The sequence below is a fragment of the Pelophylax lessonae genome (genome assembly GCF_965119305.1).
Source record: "Pelophylax lessonae genome assembly, chromosome: 1".
In the NCBI taxonomy this organism is placed as follows: Eukaryota; Metazoa; Chordata; class Amphibia; order Anura; family Ranidae; genus Pelophylax; species Pelophylax lessonae.
Genome location: NC_138768.1, coordinates 667,347,819 through 667,368,963, shown reverse-complemented (window position 1 = coordinate 667,368,963; position 21,145 = coordinate 667,347,819). Strand labels below are relative to the sequence as shown.

Sequence of the window (21,145 nt, the reverse complement as noted above, 5' to 3'; positions counted from 1 at the left end):
GCACATGAAATACTTCAATAAATTAGTTCTATTTTTAGATATTTTATTTTATGAATATTTCTCGTTCATGCTTATATAAGACCTATTAATTGTTCAGGTATTTTCAAAATAGCCTGACAATTTATGTACATTCACTTCAGTCCTTGTCTTCAAGCAACTTTCAATCTAAAGCATGCATACATACACTAACACTTTTTTGTCACATTGGGATGTCCAATAAACCTGGATTTTGACCACATCTGAGTGCAGCCATTTCTTTTCATTATTGACTTCCACGGAGGCGAGCCGGGGCGAGCACCGCTGTTGGTCATCGAGCTTCCCATTACCTAGAGCAGTGTATCTCTTTCCTTTGTATGCATACATACACTTACTAAGGGCTCTTTTACACGGGCGGTCCGTATATCCGCAAATCATCCTATTTTTTTGCGCATGATTTGCGGACATAATGTAAGTCTATGGCATTGCGGATGTCAGTGGAATACCATCCGCTGACATCCGATTTCCTTCCTTTCAGTTCTGTTCCGTTTTTTGGAACGGAACAGAACCCTATTTTTCCTCCGTTCAAAAAACGGAAAGGAAGGAAAATCGGATGTCAGCGGTGTCATCCGCTGACATCCGCAATCCCCATAGACTTACATTATGTCCGCATATCATCCGCAAACGGATGGGATGATATGCGGACCTACGGAGAGGATGACAGAAATGTCATCCGCTCCGTGAAAAAAAAAAAAAAAAAAAGGACCACAGCGGAGCTCTCACACGGAGCGGCCATGTGAAAGAGTCCTTAGGCCAATTTTGACATGAACCAATTAACCTACCAACAAGTCGGAATGTAGGAGGAAACTAGAGTAACTGTAGGAAACTCATTCAAGCACAGGGAAACTTCATGCAGGCAGTTTCTTGGTTGGGATTCAAACCAAGGACCCCAGTGCTGAAAGAAAGGAGGGCTAAATACTACTAAGCTACTGTGCTGGTGTTATAACAGCAAAAACCGAAGCTGCATTTTACAATGTATGTTCATGGATATTGTGTATGAAAGCATTGTACATTCTTTGAGAACAGACTACATTGACTTATCTAGCTAAAGAAGAAAAGATCACGGGGGACAGACAGCAGTGTGTATAGCAGGATGTAAAAGGAAAATGGTGCAGGCTCAGTCTGAATCTGATTCTCCCATATCTGAGTTGTTCTTAAACCAACCATAAATGTAAACATCTTTCTTTAATAGTAACATGCAACTTTGTCCACTTTAGCAACATTAAACATGACTATGAATTTGAGTCCCATCTCAAGCCTTTTTTTTTCAGTTGGATAGAAGTTTATAGTTTGCCTCGGTGAAGGTATAATTTAATAAAACACAAACTGATATGCCTGTTGACCAATACCTAACATTTATTGTGTCCATAAATAGGCAAATGATTCCCCAAGAATGGCATATGGATAAATATCTGACTGTCCATGAACACACTAGCCTGCAGTTATTTGTCTCTCTGGCCAACAGAAAAGGCTAAATAACTTTATTTTGTCCTTTCATTGAGAAAAAGAAATATCAGGCATCCACGTCAGGCAGTCAATGGTGCCCGTTATATATCCTCTAAGTAGCACTAGAAAGCTCATCCAAGTCATGTCATCAACTGGAAATCTGTTTGTGATTTTCTCAGAGATGTCCATTGTGATGAGGTTGTATCAGCCAGGGTGAAGGTTTTAGACCAACTTTCAGTGGATGTAGATGACCTGATACTCTCAGTATATACAACATGGGAAAATGCCTTTTGGTATGCACCGATCATATGGTATGGGTGTTTTGAGAGCTGAACTGGGTACCCCCTTTTGTAGAGGGTCATCGCTTGCCCTTATTTTACAATTATTACGTGCCTGTAGGTGACCTGATACTCTCAGTATATACAACATGGCAAAATGCCTTTCGGTATGCACCGACCAATATGGTATGGGTGTTTTGAGAGCTGAACAGGGTACCCCCTTTTCTAGAGGGTCATTGCTTGCCCTTATTTTACAATTGATAGGTGACCTGATACGCTCAGTATATACATGCGAGCCATGTTCCTGCAATTTTTTTTCACCACATGGTAATGTTTTTCCTTAAAGGTAACTAAGACCCTGAGTTATTACTCACAATCTGTTACCGTCTTGACACCAAGTATATTGTTTGGTTAGTGACTATTAACCTATGTTATTTTCATTTCCATCATGTCACCGCTGAAAATCTTCATCAGGACTGTGCTGTATGACATGCTACCATGCATACCCTTAAATAAAGAATAATAATAATAAAAAAAAAAAACGCATCTCACACTGCCCCCTGCCACATGTCCCTGCAAATGTGAATTGGCCCTAAAGTTAAAAGTGGATAGCTATGGAAGCAAAAAGGTGTACAATATATTCAGAAGAAAAAAAGGACATACATATCCTACAGACTTACTAAATATATAAATCACTCAGTGATTCACAGCCCAGGAGCTAACAGACTAGTTATTCTATGTAAACATTTTTAAATGTGTTGTCCAATGTCATTGACTATATACAATCCAAATGAATTTGCTATTGTTTGGAATATGTAGCTGCACACTCCACTATTTATTAGGCTTCTTTTATTTGTTGCCATTATAATACAATGAGAACATCAGTAGTTCTGGCCTTTGGTTATTTAGCAATGCAATTAGCAGAAAACATCAGACTGAAATAAACGAAAGACCTTTTAATAGGGTCTCCTAGCAACATCGGTTAGCTAGAATGAAACAAAAAATAAAGGCCATTATATTTGGAAGATATCACACTGCATACAAAGAGAAAGCCTGCCATTGTGATATCAAAGAAAGGGTAAAAAACAAAACAAAACAAAAAAAAACAATAAAAAACCTTTTTTTCATTTTCAATGACTGGCACATTTACTACTTTGACTAGGGTTGTAAATAACTGGGTCAAATGGCATGCTTTGCATACAGTTCAAGTTTCCATAAATATGAAAAAGTGAACAGTACCAATACAATGAGAGATCCATAGACATATATGAATATATTTTAGAAAGTCCTAATATGTAAACAAGCAGGCCTTTGACCAGAAGGGAGCTAAGAATACATATATGTGCTGTCAAACAGAAGACCTGCAGAAATGTTGCTGGTACAGTTACGGTATGCAACAATGGCAAATAGTGTGCTACTGTTTAGCCTTGATCAGATGTTAATGTACAATTTCATCAGATTTTTCATATGTTCCTCTGCAGATGGCGCATACATAGAGCTCACTGGCATGTGCTGCTTTGTAGTTTGACAGAAATGCAATCCTCAACGCATGTATACAGTATGTGTATGTATATACGGATTTTGAAAGTGAAATCTGGGGACAACTTATTGACTATTACCTTTAAAAAAAAAAAAAACAACCACAAAACTACCACATATTTACAACAGTACAATCAAATTGTGATTATTATTCAGCAATGCCTTCCCATTTTAAATGCTGATAAGACATTATATGAGATTCTTCAGTATAGTTGTAGTTTTTCTAGTAGGAGGGCTCCCACACTGGGATCTTTTTTGTCCCCAAGCCTTTTTGTTCACAACATCCCTCCACTAGTAACAGGTGGCTGAATGTCCATGGTTCCTACCCTTGTGGCTTCAACTTATGTAAACAGTGTAGAAGGCACAAAAAAGGAAAAGTTGTCACTTCTTTTTCCACGGGGAAATTATACCCCCTTAAAAGCTACATCAATTGTAACTCTAAAGTAGTAGTATATGTGGTTGAATGCAGCGCTTGCTGACTACAATATGTAGGGTCAATATTTGAGAATTAGGATTTCTGAGCACTTTAAGGAAACCCTTAATTTAAATGCCAAAAAAAATTCAAATGTGTCCAAACATTTTAGAATGGGACATAGAGGTTGCCTTGATTATTTTTCCTTTTTTGATCTGGAACAGATTAAAAGACCTATAAGCGGGGGTGACCTACACCGCATTTTTCTTCAACGTGAGGTGTGGTGGATTAACACACTCAATACCAGGGTTCCATTTGGTATAAATAATGGGATGGATGTCAATCTTTTCTCAAAAAAATAAAATATTGCTTTATTTTAATGTAGATATTCATATGGCTAATATAGTAAAACCTTGGATTGCAAACATAATTCTTTCCGGAAACATGCTTGTAATCCAAAGCACTCTCTTATATCAAAATGAATTTCCCCATAAGAAATAATGGAAACTCAGATGATTTGTTCCACAACCGTTTATTCATAAATCCTTCAGTTTATTGCCCATATAAAAAGATTATAGCAAGGTGATAGGTTGTGTAACCATAAAATGTCCATCCACAAATGGCGCCTTCACAAGGGGATTAGAAGCCAAATCTAGCAGGAGCTACAGAGTATAAAAGAGAAGAGAGGTGCCTCTAAGGCTCCATTCACACCTGAGCGTATACTTTTCAGGCTTTTTTTTGTGTTTTTCAGGCGCTTTTGCAGGTGTTTGGAGTCAGGCATTGAGATCCAACAAAAACGCTTATAATCTGCCAAAAAAGAAGCTCGTACTTTTTTGAGCTTTAGGCGTTTTGCCTCAGGTGACAAAATGCTCAGATGTGAACAGGGGCCATTGAAATGAATAGGATTTTTCTTGTTGGGCGTTTTGAGACTTCAGAGATGAGCATTTTACGAGCTGAAAAATGCTCAGGTGTGAACAGGGCCTAAGTGTGGCAATATGGTTACATTTAACATTTAGCAACTCACATGGTTGATGATTAAAACAGGCACATCTAAGTATGCAGGCATCCGGGGTTAAAGATGTCCACATAGACCATCCTCCGCACCGCCGGCTCTCACTGCTGTCAGTCTACAGTCGTGACCGGGAAGACTACCGCTGGTGGAGCGCAGAGTGGAAGGGATCTGGTCAATGGCGGTGCAAAGGATGGTCTATGTGGACAGCTTTACCCCGGATGCCTGCATACTTAGATGTGCCTGTTTTATTCATCAACCATGTGAGTTGCTAAATGTTGAATCTTCTATAAATGTAACCATATTGCTACACTTAGAGGCGCCTCTCTTCTCTTTTATACTCAGTTGTGATGTGACACTACTCGTATATCAAGATATCACTTGTTTATCAAGTCAAAGTTTATAAAAACTTTTTTCTTGTCTTGCAAAACGCTCTCAAACCAAGTTACTCTCAATCCAAGGTTTTACTGTAGTTGTATTTTCTATTGCACAATATATGATTAATGTTTGCATTTTTTGATTACACATTCTGTTTCTGTTAGGATCCCTGATCTCAGTGTGACCCTCCCAACATGTTTTTAACCGAATGAATGATGTTTTACTCAGGAACACACCACCCCAATACGTTTAGGGGGTTGTACTAGTATATATATTTGATTTTAGTTTTTTTCTATGTATGCTATGAGAAAGGCTTCATCTGAAACACGTTAGCACATATAGAATCTGTTACTGCTGTAGTGCAATAATAACGTTTACAAAAGAAAGAAGCATCAAGTGGCCGGCTTTTTGTTTGCTGAATAGCTGCAGTGTATATTGCAGCCACAGCACTGATACTCTGCTCATACATCATTGACACAGCAGTAGAGTTTGTGTGAGTGTCTCTAATACCCATAAAACTATGCCCCTCCATCTGTAGTCCCCCTTTTTTACATGCTCTGAAACAATTAGTCACAGACCTTTGGAACAAGAGGAAATACAAAATGAATTGAAAATCAATTCAAGGTAGAAATACAAAATGCCCTGGGCACCAAGAACAGAAAAATGACGGGTGTGGCCAAATTATGGGAACAGTGGGAAGGGTTTACAAGGGGTGTGGTTACGTAAAATCTGAGCCTTTGCTGCTATGGGTGCATAATGTACAAAGTTCAAGTGTCAGGCATAAGGGACACAAAGAGTACAGAGGTCAGGAACAAGAAATGCATAGAGCGCAGAGGTCAACAGCAGGTAACACATGAAGCACAGAGGGGCGGGAGAAAGTAATGCACAGAGTGCAGGGGTTAGGAGTAATGCACGGTATGCAGGGGTCAGGAGTAACTACAACACAGATTGCAGGGGCCTTGAGTAAACAATGCACAGAATTCAGAGGTCAGGAGTAAGGAATGCGCAGAGAGCAGGGGATCAGTAGTACATAAGGAACAGAATGCATGGGTTAGGAGTAGGTAACGCACAGAATGCAGGGGGTCAAGAGTAGGTAATGCACAGAGTTCAGAGATCATGACTTGGTTAAAAAACACACAGTGCAAAGGCCAGGATTAAGTAACACACAGTTTGCAGATGTCAGAAGTAAGTAATGCAGGGAGAGAGAAGAGGTCAGGTAAGGGGTAAGTCATGCATGGAGAGCAGAGATCAGTAGTAGGTAATGCATGGAGAGCAGAGATCAGGAGTAGGTAATGCATGGAGAGAGGAGGTCAGGAGTAGGTAATGCATAGAGAGCAGAGGTCAGGAGTAAGTAATGTATGGAGAGCAGAGATCAGGAGTAGGTAATGCATGGAGAGCAGAGGTCAGGAGTAGGTAATGCATGGAGAGCAGAGATCAGGAGTAGGTAATGCATGGAGAGCAGAGGTCAGGAGTAGGTAATGCATGGAGAGCAGAGATCAGGAGTAGGTAATGCATGAAGAGAGCAGAGGTCAGGAGTAAGTAATGTATCGAGAGCAGAGGTCAGGAGTAGGTAATGCATGTAGAGTAGAGGTCAGGAGTAAGTAATGTATGGAGAGCAGAGGTCAGAAGCAAGTGATGCAGAGTTCAGGGGGTCAGGAGCAAGTAATGCACAAACTGAAAAATAATAAGTCCATGTGCACTATATTTAAAATATATTGCATTTCGCTCCTTTAGCTTGGGGACTCACTGGTTTCCTCATGTGAAATCCTACCAGGCATCCCTGGCGTCTTTCCTGCCTCCCTGACAGTGTAGCCTAAAAATTGCAGTGCGACTGGAGTTGGTGCCTTTGCACTGCAAGATTTAACCCCGGTTCACACTGAATGCGGCTTTGAATTGGTGCAACTTCAGTATGATTTCAAAGCCGCCAGTCAGGGCGATTTGATGTGCAGCTTTCCGACTTTGTGCAACTTCATGCACAGATGCCTATGCAAATCGCACATGAAATCACCCAAAATAGTGCAGGAACCTTTTCAAAAATGGTGCAAGTCTGAGTCGCACCATTTTGAACGGTTCCATAAGCACGAGTAGGGTGCGACTTTTCATACGATTTTAAATTGTCACACCGCATGACAAGTCACACCGGTGTGAATCGGGTCTCAGGCTACTCTGCCAAGCTCCCAGGAAAACACCCCCAGATTACTTTGCATATTCAATTCAGACAGGAATCGGACCCCATGGGTGTAAACAGCTATGCAATCCGATTCTTGTGTGGACCAAAAAAAGGGTCCTGTATGACTTTGGTCCAAACGCAATGCAGATTCAGCCATACAATCTGTATGGCTGAATTTGCATCACAAAGACATTGCATGTGATTTGTATAGCAGTGTGGTGCGAATCACATGCGATGTCTTCCATCGCACCAATGTGAACTGGCCCTAAGCGAGCTATTAGAATTTAGGCAAACAACTTAAAACCTTGAAAAGTACCAATGTTCAAATGTACAGATTACACCAATATACCAGCATAAAGATTTATAATGTTTACCTGCTTTCCATCTAGTGTGCAGAGTCTCTTGACAACCCCTGAATCCAGCTTTATGGCATCTGTGATGTCTGTTAGGACTTGCTCAAAGGAGTGCGCTGTCTTCTTATTTAGGAGAATGCGAACAGCTTTGCGTGGTTTTACTCCACTCCGGATGACCGTCACTAGCTTGGGTTTGATGAAGTCCTTACTCTCCTTCATCTCATTCTTCAGTGCGGTTAACTGTGCCAGAGAGCGAGCGGATCCAGTCCTTACATTCACAGACCAGTTTGGATTAATGTTTCTGTTGTAGTCTACTTTACGGTAAGACTCATTTGAGGCACAGACGTAACTTTCACCTGCAATGAGCATACAATACATAGAATTAGGCAATTTATATAATCAACGTCCTATTAAAAATGTTACAGTAAGGCCTCATGTACACTGCTGCTGATAAACGGACGTTTAGGAGCAGTTGGGCGTTTTTTTCAGCAGCCCCTGAACTCTCCTCTATGTTATCTTATCTGTCCATGTACACTGAGACATTTATAGCCGTTGAGTTTAGTTGCATTTTTTTTTTTTAAAGCAAAAAATGTTGTTCAGACGAAAGTTTATTCGCATTTGAAACGCCAAATGCGTGCAAACGCATCTAAACGCGGTAACTCGCGTTTATAAGTGTTTTGTTTATAGGCGTTCTCAATGAGGTTACATTTTTGACCCCTTTACAATGTAAAAACGCTTCTAAACGTAAACGCTGCTAAACACGCATAAACGCGGCAAAACAGACGATTTTTAACCGTCGTTTACTAGCTGTCAAGTTTTAGCGTTCAGGAGAGGTTTTCTAACCTCCCGTGTACATGAAGCCTAATGAACACTTTCAATAGTACTCATAGAGGATTTTTTTTTTAGCAAAGGTAAAGTAATTTGCGTTGATTAAAAAAAGAACATAGATATCTTACTGAGCATGTTATGATGTAGAATGCTGCATATTTGTTATTATGGAAATATCCTTATGTACTGTAATGTACTTCCTTTTTTTTCTAGGATAATGCTGAGCGTTTTGACCACTGTGCCATAGTTTTATATCTTTGTCAATAAAAAGAGTTTAAAAAAAAAAAAAGAACATACAGTAGGTCACTAAATGTGGGTTATAATCTTAGTGAGCAGGCATTGTATTGTGTGTGAGGTTTATGCAGACAATGAAGACATAACACAAATACGAAAATTAAAGCTGAACTCAAGGAAGATAAAAAGATACTCTTTATTACAGCTCTGCATTCATTAAGAGCCGGTTCACACTACACCGACTCAAAGCGCCCCGACTTTGGGTGACTTTGAAGTCACCCGTGCAGCACGACTTCATCGCGGCTTGCAAACGACTTCTCATAATAGAAGTCGATGCAAGTCGCTCCGACTTCGCCTACAAATAGTGCAGGAACCTTTTTCTAAGTCAGAGCAACTTGAGTCGCTCTGATTAGAACGGTTCCATTGCGCAGCATGGAGCGCTACTTGTCAGGCGACCAGGCCGCCTGACAATTCGGAGTAGTGTGAACCGGCTCTTACACATCACCTAATGTCATTTTTAAATACAAGCAGTGAACATTTCTAAAGTTTACCTGGTATCAGCTGCTTGCATTCCCTGTACAGCAGAGCTTGGATGGGAGATGGAGAAGTAGCACAAAAAGCCAAGAGTGCTATAAAGGGACATATTAAAGAGGAAGTAAAGTCGAAAAAAAAAGCCCTGTGAAGAGAAAGGCATAATGAGCTAGTATGCATCGCATACTAGCTCATTATGTAGTACTTACCTTAAAACGAAGCCCCCGCTGTGCCGCCACCTCAGCGACAGGACGGCGACATGTCCTGCCGTCCTGCTTCCGGGTTCGTGTCCTCCGGCCATCTGATTGGCCGGAGGCGCGATTACATCACTCCCGCGCCTGCGCGCGGGAGCCGCCGTGAACGGCACTGAGCTCTGAAGGAACGGCACGGGTGGCCGTTCCCTCAGAGTGCCTGCGCCGATGACGTCATCGGCAGTTTGCACTGTAAATATCTCCTAAACGGTGCAAGTTTGGGAGATATTTATAGCACCTATAGGTAAGCCTTAATATAGGCTTACCTATAGGTAAAAGTTATACAAGTGGGTTTACAACCTCTTTAATATAGGGAGCGAGCAGAGAGATGAGCGTATCAGCTTGCTGCGTCTCCTTTCTCTGTACACTCATAGGATGGAGGAGGGACAAAACCTTTAAAGAAAATTATATGGCAAGTGAAACTGAAAAAATTGTGTCTCCTTTCCTTTCCAAGGAAAGTGAAGAGTTTTAGTGAAGAGGAGAGATCGCCAACAACAGTATAAATGCCTGTGCGGTGACGTCACTCATAGGCTTACTATGGGGCATTTGTTGTCGGCTGCCCCTTTTCTATACTGAAGCCGGCACTGGGACTCAATCACGTGACCAGATCGGAGTGGCTTCAGAATAGGTAAGTATACAGATCTCTTCTTTTATAGTTGTATAGTTACATAGTTAGTTTGGTTGAAAAAAGACACAAGTCCATCTAGTTCAACCAATAAAAGGGAAAAAAAATAAAAAATGACAATCCTATATACAATGGAAGGCAAATTTTGATTGGTAGATAGAAAAGTCTTATGGGCCATACACACTATAAGATTTTCTGAAGACTTTTTCCTTTAGACTTACCAAAAACATATAATATGAGGTCAAACCTAAACACTTTCAATTTGTATGCAATCTGGCAGGCCCTTGCACTACATAGAAAAGGTAAATCTGAAGGAAATCTAACCACACAAGTTGGATAGTGTGTATCCAGCTTTAGAATGGGGGTTGGGGTAGATTTTGACTGAACTTCCACTTTGAAGATGTTTTATATATTGGAACTCCAGACAAAAGAGGCAAACACAATTCACAATTCAAATATACATATATACTGTATGTGCAATTGATTTATTCACTAAAAAGGTCTGTAATTCTGTTCAGCCAGCCTTATTATTGTACAGTCCTGCCACGTTGCACAGTCTGGCAGGTACCAACTGTTTTTCCTGGTCCAGCTTTGAAGCTTCATATACTATCTCACCAATAATTTAGCATCATCGTATTATTGATTCACTGTCCATTGAACAAGTAGGTAGGTGACAGGGGAACAGGAGTCCTCGCCATGCCTCTGTGGTGCAGCAGGAGTGTGAGAATAGGGTGATGATAAATCAATTTTTTTTTTGCCAGCAGTTCTGCTTTAAATATAGAAAAAAAGTGCATGTGTATGCATGTCTATTTGAAAAGAATATTCAGGAATGAATATCTAAATTGTGGACTGTCAGGGGAATGTAGGACATTGATCATCTGTGTTGGTTTAAGTTAATTGGAACAGCTGAAGACAAAAAAGTGGCCGCAATTATTTTCAGAATTAAAGTAGTTCTGCAGAAGCTCAGACTGATCTCACTGGCAAGTGATACTTACATTTTTATTTTAAGCAGCTTATGTCAGTCTTGTTTTGGTCCTGGACCTCCCTTGTTTTTCAATGCAATGCATAATGTAGGGTGTGTTCTGGAGAATGTCATACACAATATATTCCACACAAGTAGTAAAACATGTTGGGGAACCAAGTTATAACTTGGAATCGCATATTCCTAAATAAATAAAATGTTTCTGTGAATATGCACTCTGATAATGTGTTCAGCTTTCAGATCTGCACATTTTTTTCTGCTTTATGTCATATCATAGTCTGGTTAAAAAAAAAAAAAGGGCGACATTCTTCCCGTGTGTATGCCAGCTGGTCCAACAGAAGCTGGCCATTTGGCCGCCTTCTGTTGGACATGCATGCTGGAAAACCAGCAGCCGACTGGCTTCCGATCAACGCTCTCAGCCAATTACAGAGTGCGCTGATCACAGTGTTCTGGCGGGGGACCGTCCCCTTATCAGAACACAATAGCTCAGCTGGGGGGATCATTGTACTAACATCAGATCGTTAGTATAGCGGCTGCGTCCGGAGCTGACAGTTTTTTTCCCGTTCAACCTTCTGGGTTGAACGAAAAAAAACTCATAGTTTGTACCAAGTTTAAGTATACAGGTATAATCACCGAAAATTAACAAACAAGCTACCAGACGTGTAATCATACATCCAGGTTCACAAACACAGTACGAAACAATTATATGAAAAAGTATTACAGGGCTATTAAAGTGAATTCCTTGCCTAACCATAACTATTCCTAAAAATATCCTCTCCCCCTCCTGTGGCCGGACCAGAGCAGGCTGGAAAAAGTAAGCACACACATCTTTTCTTTACATAGGGTAGGTAGCATAGGTAGCAGGAGGGGACATATTTAAGAACAGTTAAAATTAGGCAGGAATTCCCCTTAAAAGCGTAGTTCTACCCAAAAATGGAAGCTTTTAAGCTCCATTTATCTAACTCCTCCCCCCCTCCAGTGCCAAATTTGGCACCTTTAGGGGGGGAGCGGGTACCTGTTTTTGACAGGTCCCTGTCTCTACTTCTGGGAGATCGCACTGCGATCACTTGGAAGTTCGGCCCCCCATTCCTCCTCCCCCCCGCTGATTAGCCATTAAGAGAGTGCGGCACGCTTCGCACATGCACAGTAGGGAACCTTTCCCTTACAAACAATAGCATCGCTGGATTCCAGGACAGGTAAATGTCCAAATATTAAAAGTCAGCAGCTACAGTATGTGTAGCTGCTGACTTTTTATTTTTTGCTGGGGGGGGTGCGGAACTCCGCTTTAAAGCAGTAGTAAACTAGCTGGGCCCCCTGCAGACTGGTGACAGAGGCTGATGAAGGAGGCAAGATTTGACCTCCAAAACGCATTCTGATTGGTCACAGCACCCAGGATGGTTGACAGCTTCCTGCAGCTCCTGGACAGATCGAGTCTTCCGCGAGGGACTGCTTGCTTGGAATCCTGCCACGACTTCACTGCTCATGTCAGTGGCTCTGGGGTGGACTGGATTCGGAACTGATGACTTTTACATGGAGCTTGTTTTAATGCTTAAAAGTGCATAAGCTTTGTATTTTACCTGTTTCTACTAATAAAACTTGTCACACTATATGTGAATATCTCCCAAATTGTGCATGTTTAGGAGATAGTTACTGTACCTACAGGTAAGCCTTATTATAAGCTTACCTATAGTTACAAGTCAAAAATCTCACTTTACTACCACTTTAAGTCGTAAATGTGTATGGATCATTTTTGGAGTATAGCGATATAATTAAGTGTCACTTAAAAAGAGTTGGTGCACCTCTTTGACACTGACACTAAATTATATCCTTATAGTGACACTAAATGATATCTTTACAGTCCAAAAATAATCCAGCTACTGATCTGGCCACGAGAATGCATTTCAGGAGCTTAGGCTTTGCTCTGGCTTTGTTCTGGCTTCAGAGATCCAAGTCAGGAACTCAGAGCATATTGAAATCAGAGGATCGGCACAACAGTTGGAACACTGCCATTTTTTAGGAGGTCCACAACGGCAGCTCCCACATTTCTCTACGCACCAGATTCCTACAATATCAGTAGAAAAAAAGAGATAAACAAATAGATTTATGCTGTGATTGGTACAAATATAGATGGAGGCCTCTGTTGCAGAATTAATACATTTCTGCAGTGACAACTTGTGGTCTTGCATTGATGTTTGTGGCTTCAACCCAAAGTAACCTCAGATTATGTTTGTAAAGTTAATGTTAAGGAACTCTGTAAGGAATATGAGCTACTGTATTATTTTGTTGGGTAGGGAAATGACCCTTAGTGGCGTACATAGGGATTTGTCCCAGTCCACTGGTTGACAACCAATTCCTGCTAAGGTTCCTGCACTGACAATCGAACCACCTAAGCGCAGATACAAAAGCATTGTACATATATATGAACAGAGATGTTTAAAGGAGAAGTACAGCAAAGCTTGTTTGGTTGTACTTCTCCTGTGGATCACAGGAGTGCAGTTCATTCTGCACCTTTGTGACCCCTTTCCAAAGCCGGTCCTGGCTCGGGCAAGATCACGACAATGAAGTCAGGATCCACCCACATGCCTTGACCGTCATTCGGTTCAGCCTCTCAGCAAGCTGCTGAGAGCCTGAGCTGGCCGCTCCCACCACCTCCACATCCCAGAACTCTATTGAGCACAGGGGGGCAGAGCAGAGAGCTGTGAGAACTGAGCGGTCGGTGGTGTTTGATTGCTCGGTTCTCAGTGTTAGAAGCACCAGGGCACAGATGCAGCATTGGTCCACCTTGGTAAGTATGATTCCTAAAGAAAAAGAAAAACCCTATACATTCCTTGTATGATTAATCTTTTAGCTTTCTGGTTCTTGGGACCTTCCCAGCATTACTAACTCCTTTCTACAATAAATCACAGCAGTCTAAAAAGGTGACAGGGTTGTCAAAGGTAAATGTCATGTGTAATTATCAAACATTTAATTTATGTGGCTGCTGTTAATGTGGTAATGACAGTTGTGCATTAATTAATTCCCTTCGTTGGCAGCACATAGTTAAGAAATGCAGATATCCTGCAGATATCTGACTCATCTGCTTCATAAACAAGATTTTAAATTCATTTTAAATTACTGACTTTTTACTTACGGCCAACATACAGCTCTGTGAATATGGATACATTCTGTACACAGTATGAATGAACAAAGTGATGTACATACTACATGTACAGTATATAAAAATTCTATAGATGAGTTTGTGAATGTTGAGAGATATGCCAAAACTACATTTACTGGCTTCCATTTAAAATGGTACTAAATCTGACCACACACAGACAGGTTTGTTTGAGATTTGATCCATTGATGCAACATAATTCAGCGAAGCTGTGTAAGTTCCATATATGCATCCTAATCGATCTTATCAAGACGACTGGTTACCAGAACACCAAACCAATCAGAGTAAGCAATGTCATATACAGTACATACCCCTGCTTTAATTTGCATAGAGAATTCATTCATTCACCTGAGACACCTGTCCTTCCCACTAGCCCAGTGGGGAATTGCCGTCAACGTCAACTAAATAGTATATAGTAGAAATCCGACCTCCCTTTCAAGAACAAGTGTAGACCAAAATCAGAGACTCAGAAATCAAATGTAACATGGAGTCACTTGTATCCTGTGTATCTAACCATGTCCCCCAGATCTTGTGGATTTTACTGGGCACCCTCTAGCCTCATAAGTCAAGTTGTATAATGGAAGGTTTTGGTCAATTAAGCATTTCCATTAGCCAATATGTAAGGGATCAGGGTGTACTCAGTTTAATACAATAGTTTTAATGGCATAGTAAAATAATAAGCGTAAAAACAGCTTTGTCTTAATAGCGACCTCTGCACCCCCAAACACATCCAGTAGACACTACTTGGGGTTGCAGACATTGGGAAGCACAAAAGTGTCCGAAATAAATGCAGTCATCACAGACCAGAACAGTCTGACCTTATTACAGGACCATACCATAAGAAAAACGTCCCTGTATTCATTTTTGCACTTGTGATAGGTAGAGGTGGCACATTTACGTATTATAAATAGTAGTTTAGGGGTATAATATGTTCTTTGCAAATACCTGAGCTGTATTAGTTTGTCCTTAGCAGAAATTAATGTATCTGGGTATTGAAGCGGAGTTCCGGTCCCCAAATTAGATTTTTCTTTAAGACTCCACTCTAACTTGGTGTGCTTGACAACCACTCTATATAACAAAATTATTTTCAGTAGTAACAATGAAATGAAACGGTATAGGGCTAGAAAGGATATGAAAACACTGAAAGTTGTTGGAGATCAGTGGAAAAATTCCCCCTTACATTATTTTCAGGGAAGTGTCCCCTTACGTTGGTGGTCAGTCAAGAGCCTCCTTATATTGGTGGGGAGTTAAGAAGGATCCCTGAAGAATGGTGGTCAGTGGAGAAGGACTCCCTTAAATTGCTGGTCATTGAGAAAAGGGACCCCTTACACTAATGGTCAGTGAGAGAAGGGCCCCTACACTCATAGTCAGTGAGAGAAGGGCCCCCTTACACTAATGGTCAGTGAGAGAAGGGTCCCCTTACACTAATGGTCAGTGAGAGAAGGGCCCCTACACTTATAGTCAGTGAGAGAAGGGTCCCCTTACACTAATGGTCAGTGAGAGAAGGGCCCGTACACTCATAGTCAGTGAGAGAAGGGCCCCCTTACACTAATGGTCAGTGAGAGAAGGGTCCCCTTACACTAATGGTCAGTGAGAGAAGGGCCCCTACACTTATAGTCAGTGAGAGAAGGGCCCTATTACACCAATTGCCAATGGGAACAATGCTCTTTTTATTAGTTGTGAGTTGGAATAAACCCCCCTCCACCTCCAACCTCAACCTCCTTCATCACAGAAATCTAAAAAGATCATTAGTGTTATTCCTTAGCATGGAAAATAGCATGGAAAAGGTGAACTGTACCCCAGGAAAATGTTGTTTTTAGCATAATAAAACCTAGATATTTCACACTTTCTACAAATCCGAAAAGGTACCTACCTATCATGGCCTTGTTTATTATATATATATATATATATATATATATACTGGTATATATATATATATATATATATATATATATATATATATATATATATATAATGGCATTTTAATTTTATGGCCTTGTTTATTATATATATATATATATATATATATATATATATATATATATAATGGCATTTTACCTTAGCAGTAAAAGTTCTAGGGATCTAAAAGTTATTTCTAGTTAATGTCACGGAGGATACAACAAAAGCAAAATATAGGTTTGAGAAAAGAGGTTCAGGGTATTTTTTCCTAATCTAGAGAGGAGTCAAGTTTTAGTGCTATGGTAACACTTGTTAAAGGCATTTATTGGTTACAAACAACAAAAAAAAAGTCACATGCTAATGAAGCACGATATTTACAAGGCTAAAATGGCCAGAATGAAAGCAACTATCTTAAAATAATCCCTGGAATTGCAAATACTTTTCACTTCTCTTTGGTTGATGAAACAAAGCAACCATTAATAACGCGTAATGAACAAGGGTAGATAATATAGAAAAGTCTTTCTTTTTTAGCATCTGGTGTTATGCCTGTGTTGCTTTCATTTATGCTGTGTGTAGCTCACTTTATCCCAGTGCGGTCTGGAGAATAAGTCAATTCACTAGATGCAATAAGTTGGTGATAACCAAAAGAATAAAACTATGTCGTAATCATCTGATAGCAGGAAGACTAATGTAAGCAGATTTTGAGTGAGTGATATGGAATGCTCTTGCCTATAGCCCAGCCTTTTTTAAACTGGGATGCAGCAGCATCCTGGGTTAACTACTGGGTTCTTTACGGACGCCTTGTCAAAACACCTAAAAAATTGCCCAAAATTGCTTAAAAAGTGTAAACAAACCAATGAGTGCATCAAGCCTGCATGTTTCCATTGTACATTCAAAACTAATTGACACCATTATCAGTTTTTTAATGTGTGTGGGGTGGAGGTTAGTATGAATGTTTTGCTAGGGGTGTTTGTTTCACAGCTTCTTTTTTTGCAATTCCTAATAAAGGTATTTTTCTATTCATATAATAGTTATTTTCCTATTTGCCAAGCAACCTGAATTAAGCTAAGCACCAGCTTTTTTAGGGGACTTTATCACCTTTTCATATAACTTTTGGGTCTTTTAATTTGCTTTAATTAACGCCTTAAATGGTGGGTAGTGGACAGAACCTTTTATTTTGGATACTGCCTTTGGCGATACCCTAATTAGATGATTTTCCATTGTAAATTACAACCTCAGGAGCTGCGCAGGCCAGTCATTGGCCTCCAAACAACCAATTACGTCATTAGTTAATAAGGAGGATACTGGGCGGCTGAACTGCATCCTTGTTTGCTCTACTCCTACCCTTCTCCATCAGCACTGGGGTCATGTTAGCTGAATGAGGGAGAGAAAATGAGGGAGAAGGGAAACACTGGAATACCAGTCGGTACCAGTGTGCAAAGGTGTATTTGCTTTGTAAGAATAAATCACCTCTAATGTTGAGTGTCATGTGTGTGTAGATGCTGCTGTGATATGTATGACTTTTAGTTTTGTTTTTACATTTTAGAGTGGGGTGCCTTGAGAATTTTTAGGCATGCATTGCCTGAAAAAAGTTTAGAAACACTGCTGTACCTATTGCATTGTGCTCTTTGTTAAGGGCCGTACACACTTGACGAAAATCAGACGAAATATCCTCCGATTTTTCTCTCTCATGCTCGCGTTCACAACCGTTTTTAGTTGACAGTGCATAAATGTTCACGAAATTTCTTGTGCGATTTTTGTTTTTTTTTGTTGACGTTTTGTTCGTAGAGCGTGATGTAAGTACGTATACCCCCGAGGCCACACCTTCCTTCTTCCGGATGTGACGTGGCTTTTGTTCTCGGATCATTCGTGAAACTGCGCCTCGGATTTTTCAGAATCTTCGAGATTTATCACCTTTTTCGTTATACAACGATCTTGGAAGATGGAGATGGAAACATCCGAGACCCTTGCTATACTTGGTCTTGGAGTCCTGGCTATCCAAAGACAGCAGAAAGGGAAGATGAAGAGGAGAGCATGGTGCAAGAGGTGGCTGCTGAACCATGACCAGTCACCCGAAGGAGAATATCTCTTGATACCACACATGCCCTTTAGATTATGGCCACACTTGTCTGAGTAAACATTGAGAAAAATAGTTTGGTAATGCAGTCTATCAGTTGGGGCATCATGGAACAGGGTACAGGTATCTACAGACATTAAAAAATGTTCAATCAACCTGGCAAATTATGTTCAGACCAGGGAGGAATGTATGTTTGTAGGCCCTGGCTGAACCTGCTCAGGGGAAAGGTTTATTAGCCAGTATGGATTTTCTCAGCTGAACACTAAAGACAGCCACCCCCTCCCTTCTATGGTGTCTAAAGGTACCTGCCTAAGCCTGAGAGCATCATGTTGCCTTATGCAAGGAAAATCCTGTATGTGCAAGCATTATAAATATATGCAAAAACTGTAGGTGGAGGTAAATGTCTACACGTAAATACACAGGCTTCATTAATGCATTCAGCAGTTATATATTAGCACATAGATATCTAGCCCATATGTACAGTATGTTTTAATTTTAGGTAGACTGCAATGGTATAACATGTCATTTACATTTTCTAAATTAGATGTACCTTTGTAGCATTGCTTAAATTTCCCCTCAGAAGATAACAAAGGATTTATTTATCAAATATAAAGTGTAAAAATCGCACACTTCCACCTCTCCAACATTAAAATAACAATGCGATTTGTATGCCATTTTGATTTTTCTACTTTATATTTGATAAATAGAGCTTTTGTTATTTATACTGCTTGGTCCTTTTTGTAACAGCCTTTCTGGGTAACTTTCAGCCCAGCTTCTGCATTGCTTAATTGGGTTATTACTTATTAGGATACCACCGACTGCATTCCTTGAGTTAGTGGACACGGGCTATTGGTATCTTATTTATCTTACCCTCTTACCATATTTATACTTGGAAAGGTCCCTCGTTTTTTTGTATCTTTTTTTTTAATTTATTGTTTTGCTAACATTTTTCCTTTGCTTCTTCTAGAATTAAGCTGGCCATACACTAGTGGAATTTGTTTGTATTTGTAATCATTAATGGAGTCAAATCTGTATTCTTTTATAGCTAAAGAGGCACGAAAATTTGAAGAAGCAGGATGGAAATTTTTCTCTCTAACAAATTCCTAATGACTGTGGATTTCGTTCAGGAAATTAAATTTATTTCAAAACTGAAGAAGAAAAGCAAACTAAACCTTGAAAATTGAAATTTTCCAAGTCATTAAATGCTCTGAAAAATTTAATTTGAATGTTTATATGAATGTTCAATTGAAAATCTTCTAATATATGGTCAGCTTTAGCTGGTTTGATGGCTAATTCTAAATGACATCTGCATCAGCAGGAGGAGGAAGGAACTGCTGAGGTACTTCATTTTGTTGGGTATTTACAATGGTGTTGCCAATGTCAGCATCATTGCACAATTTAAGACATAGAATGCCTGAATGTCAGTTGAGCTTCTTCTGTAAATACAAAAGTATTAAAAAAAATAGGATCTTCTTTCTTAATAACATTTACATAATATATTTTACTTTGGAAATAACCTCAAACTTTAGTCTAATAGGTAAATGCAGATCATGAAAACCTATTATCAAAAAACGTAATCACAAGTGAAATTCGAGTTCTTGTTTCAAACAAATAATTCAAGATCCTGTGTTCTTGTATGACAATTCACATCTCAAATTTCCTTCAGACACTACACAAAAACAGGATAACCTAGACAGGAAATTAAAGCTGAAGAATGCCAGGTGACAGCAATATTCTGAAAAATAAAAATTGCAGTCATGTAAGTTCAGCAGTTCAGTGCACATGACAGTGACAGCACAGCAAAATGGTCTAGTCTAGGCATGTCACTTTACTTGTGTACCTTGCACTATACTGTACTTACTAAATATTTGTATATAAATGATAGACAAGATGATTAAAGTGGTTGTAAAGTCTGAAGGTTTTTTTATCTTCATGCATTCTATGCATGAAGGTAAAAAAACCTTCAGAGCCTCCCCCCCCCCAATACTTACCTAAGCCTGATCCCAATCCAGCGATGTGCACAAGACCTAAGGCTCTCCCGGGTCTCTCCCTCGTGATTGGCTGAGATTCAGCAGCAGGAGCCATTGGCTCCCGCTTCTGTCAAATACAGCCAGTGAGGCAGGTGCTTATGGCACTTGGCAAGGGGAAGGGGCCCAGAGCACTGGCAGAGGATGTGAGAAGAAGAGGATCAGGGCTGCTCTGTGCAAAACCATCACACAGAGCAGGTAAGTATGACATGGTTGTTATTTTTTTAAATAAAATGTTTTCCTTTACAATCACTTTAATCCTTACACTAACACATAGGTAAGCTGTGAGGTATTGTACAAGATACATATGCCTACAAGGCTTGAACTTTGAAATTTGAAATAAGCTAAACTCTAGGAAAACAGCTAAATACAGACATGAAATACATATAAGGGAGCTGTTTTACCTGCCAAAGGGTTTTTATATCTGCCAATCCAGTTCTGAGGTTTACACTGCTTTGCCACACAGCCTGTTCTGACAGAGCAGTAGACTTTATTTTTCTCTGCTATAGTAAGTAAAACTTATAGTTCTTGATCCTCCCCCCAGCTTGTAATTGGACAGGTAAAAGAGAAGTAGCAGACTGATGAGCTTGTTGGTAGGTGCAGTGTGATGTGGTGGGCAGAAAACACAAGTCCAAGCGTAGTAATAGGAATATCTTGTAACAAACATTTAGTAGTACACAACAGCCCCGGTGTGAAGGCAACTCGAGTGGGACAGTTGTAATAGTGATAAAACAGTAGATTGAAGATTGAAGGTGCTGACAGCGTCTGTCTCAAGGAGCAGAATGAGGCCTGGCCAGTCCATACCCAAATGGGGAGGTTATCAGGAAGGATGGCATGTCCTGGCCATCTTGGGTCAGATTCTGTCTGACCCAAGATGGCCACCAAAGTCACATGGGGTGCCAGCATCCAATCCGAT

The 21,145-nt window shown here is 40.1% G+C and overlaps 1 protein-coding gene across 5 annotated transcripts in view; it reads right to left on the bottom strand.

Annotated features, from left to right (window-relative positions):
* Nucleotides 1–21,145, bottom strand: part of DCLK2 (doublecortin like kinase 2) — a 159,035-nt gene that overhangs the window by 113,108 nt on the left and 24,782 nt on the right. For all 5 annotated transcript variants that reach the window (XR_014225288.1, XR_014225289.1, XM_082258127.1 and 2 more), the window contains exon 2: nucleotides 7,643–7,977. Coding sequence is in view for 3 of the 5 variants with exons in the window: in XM_082258127.1 (XP_082114253.1) it covers nucleotides 7,643–7,977 (335 nt within the window). In the remaining 2 variants the exon portion in view is untranslated. The remainder of the gene's footprint in view (nucleotides 1–7,642; nucleotides 7,978–21,145) is intronic.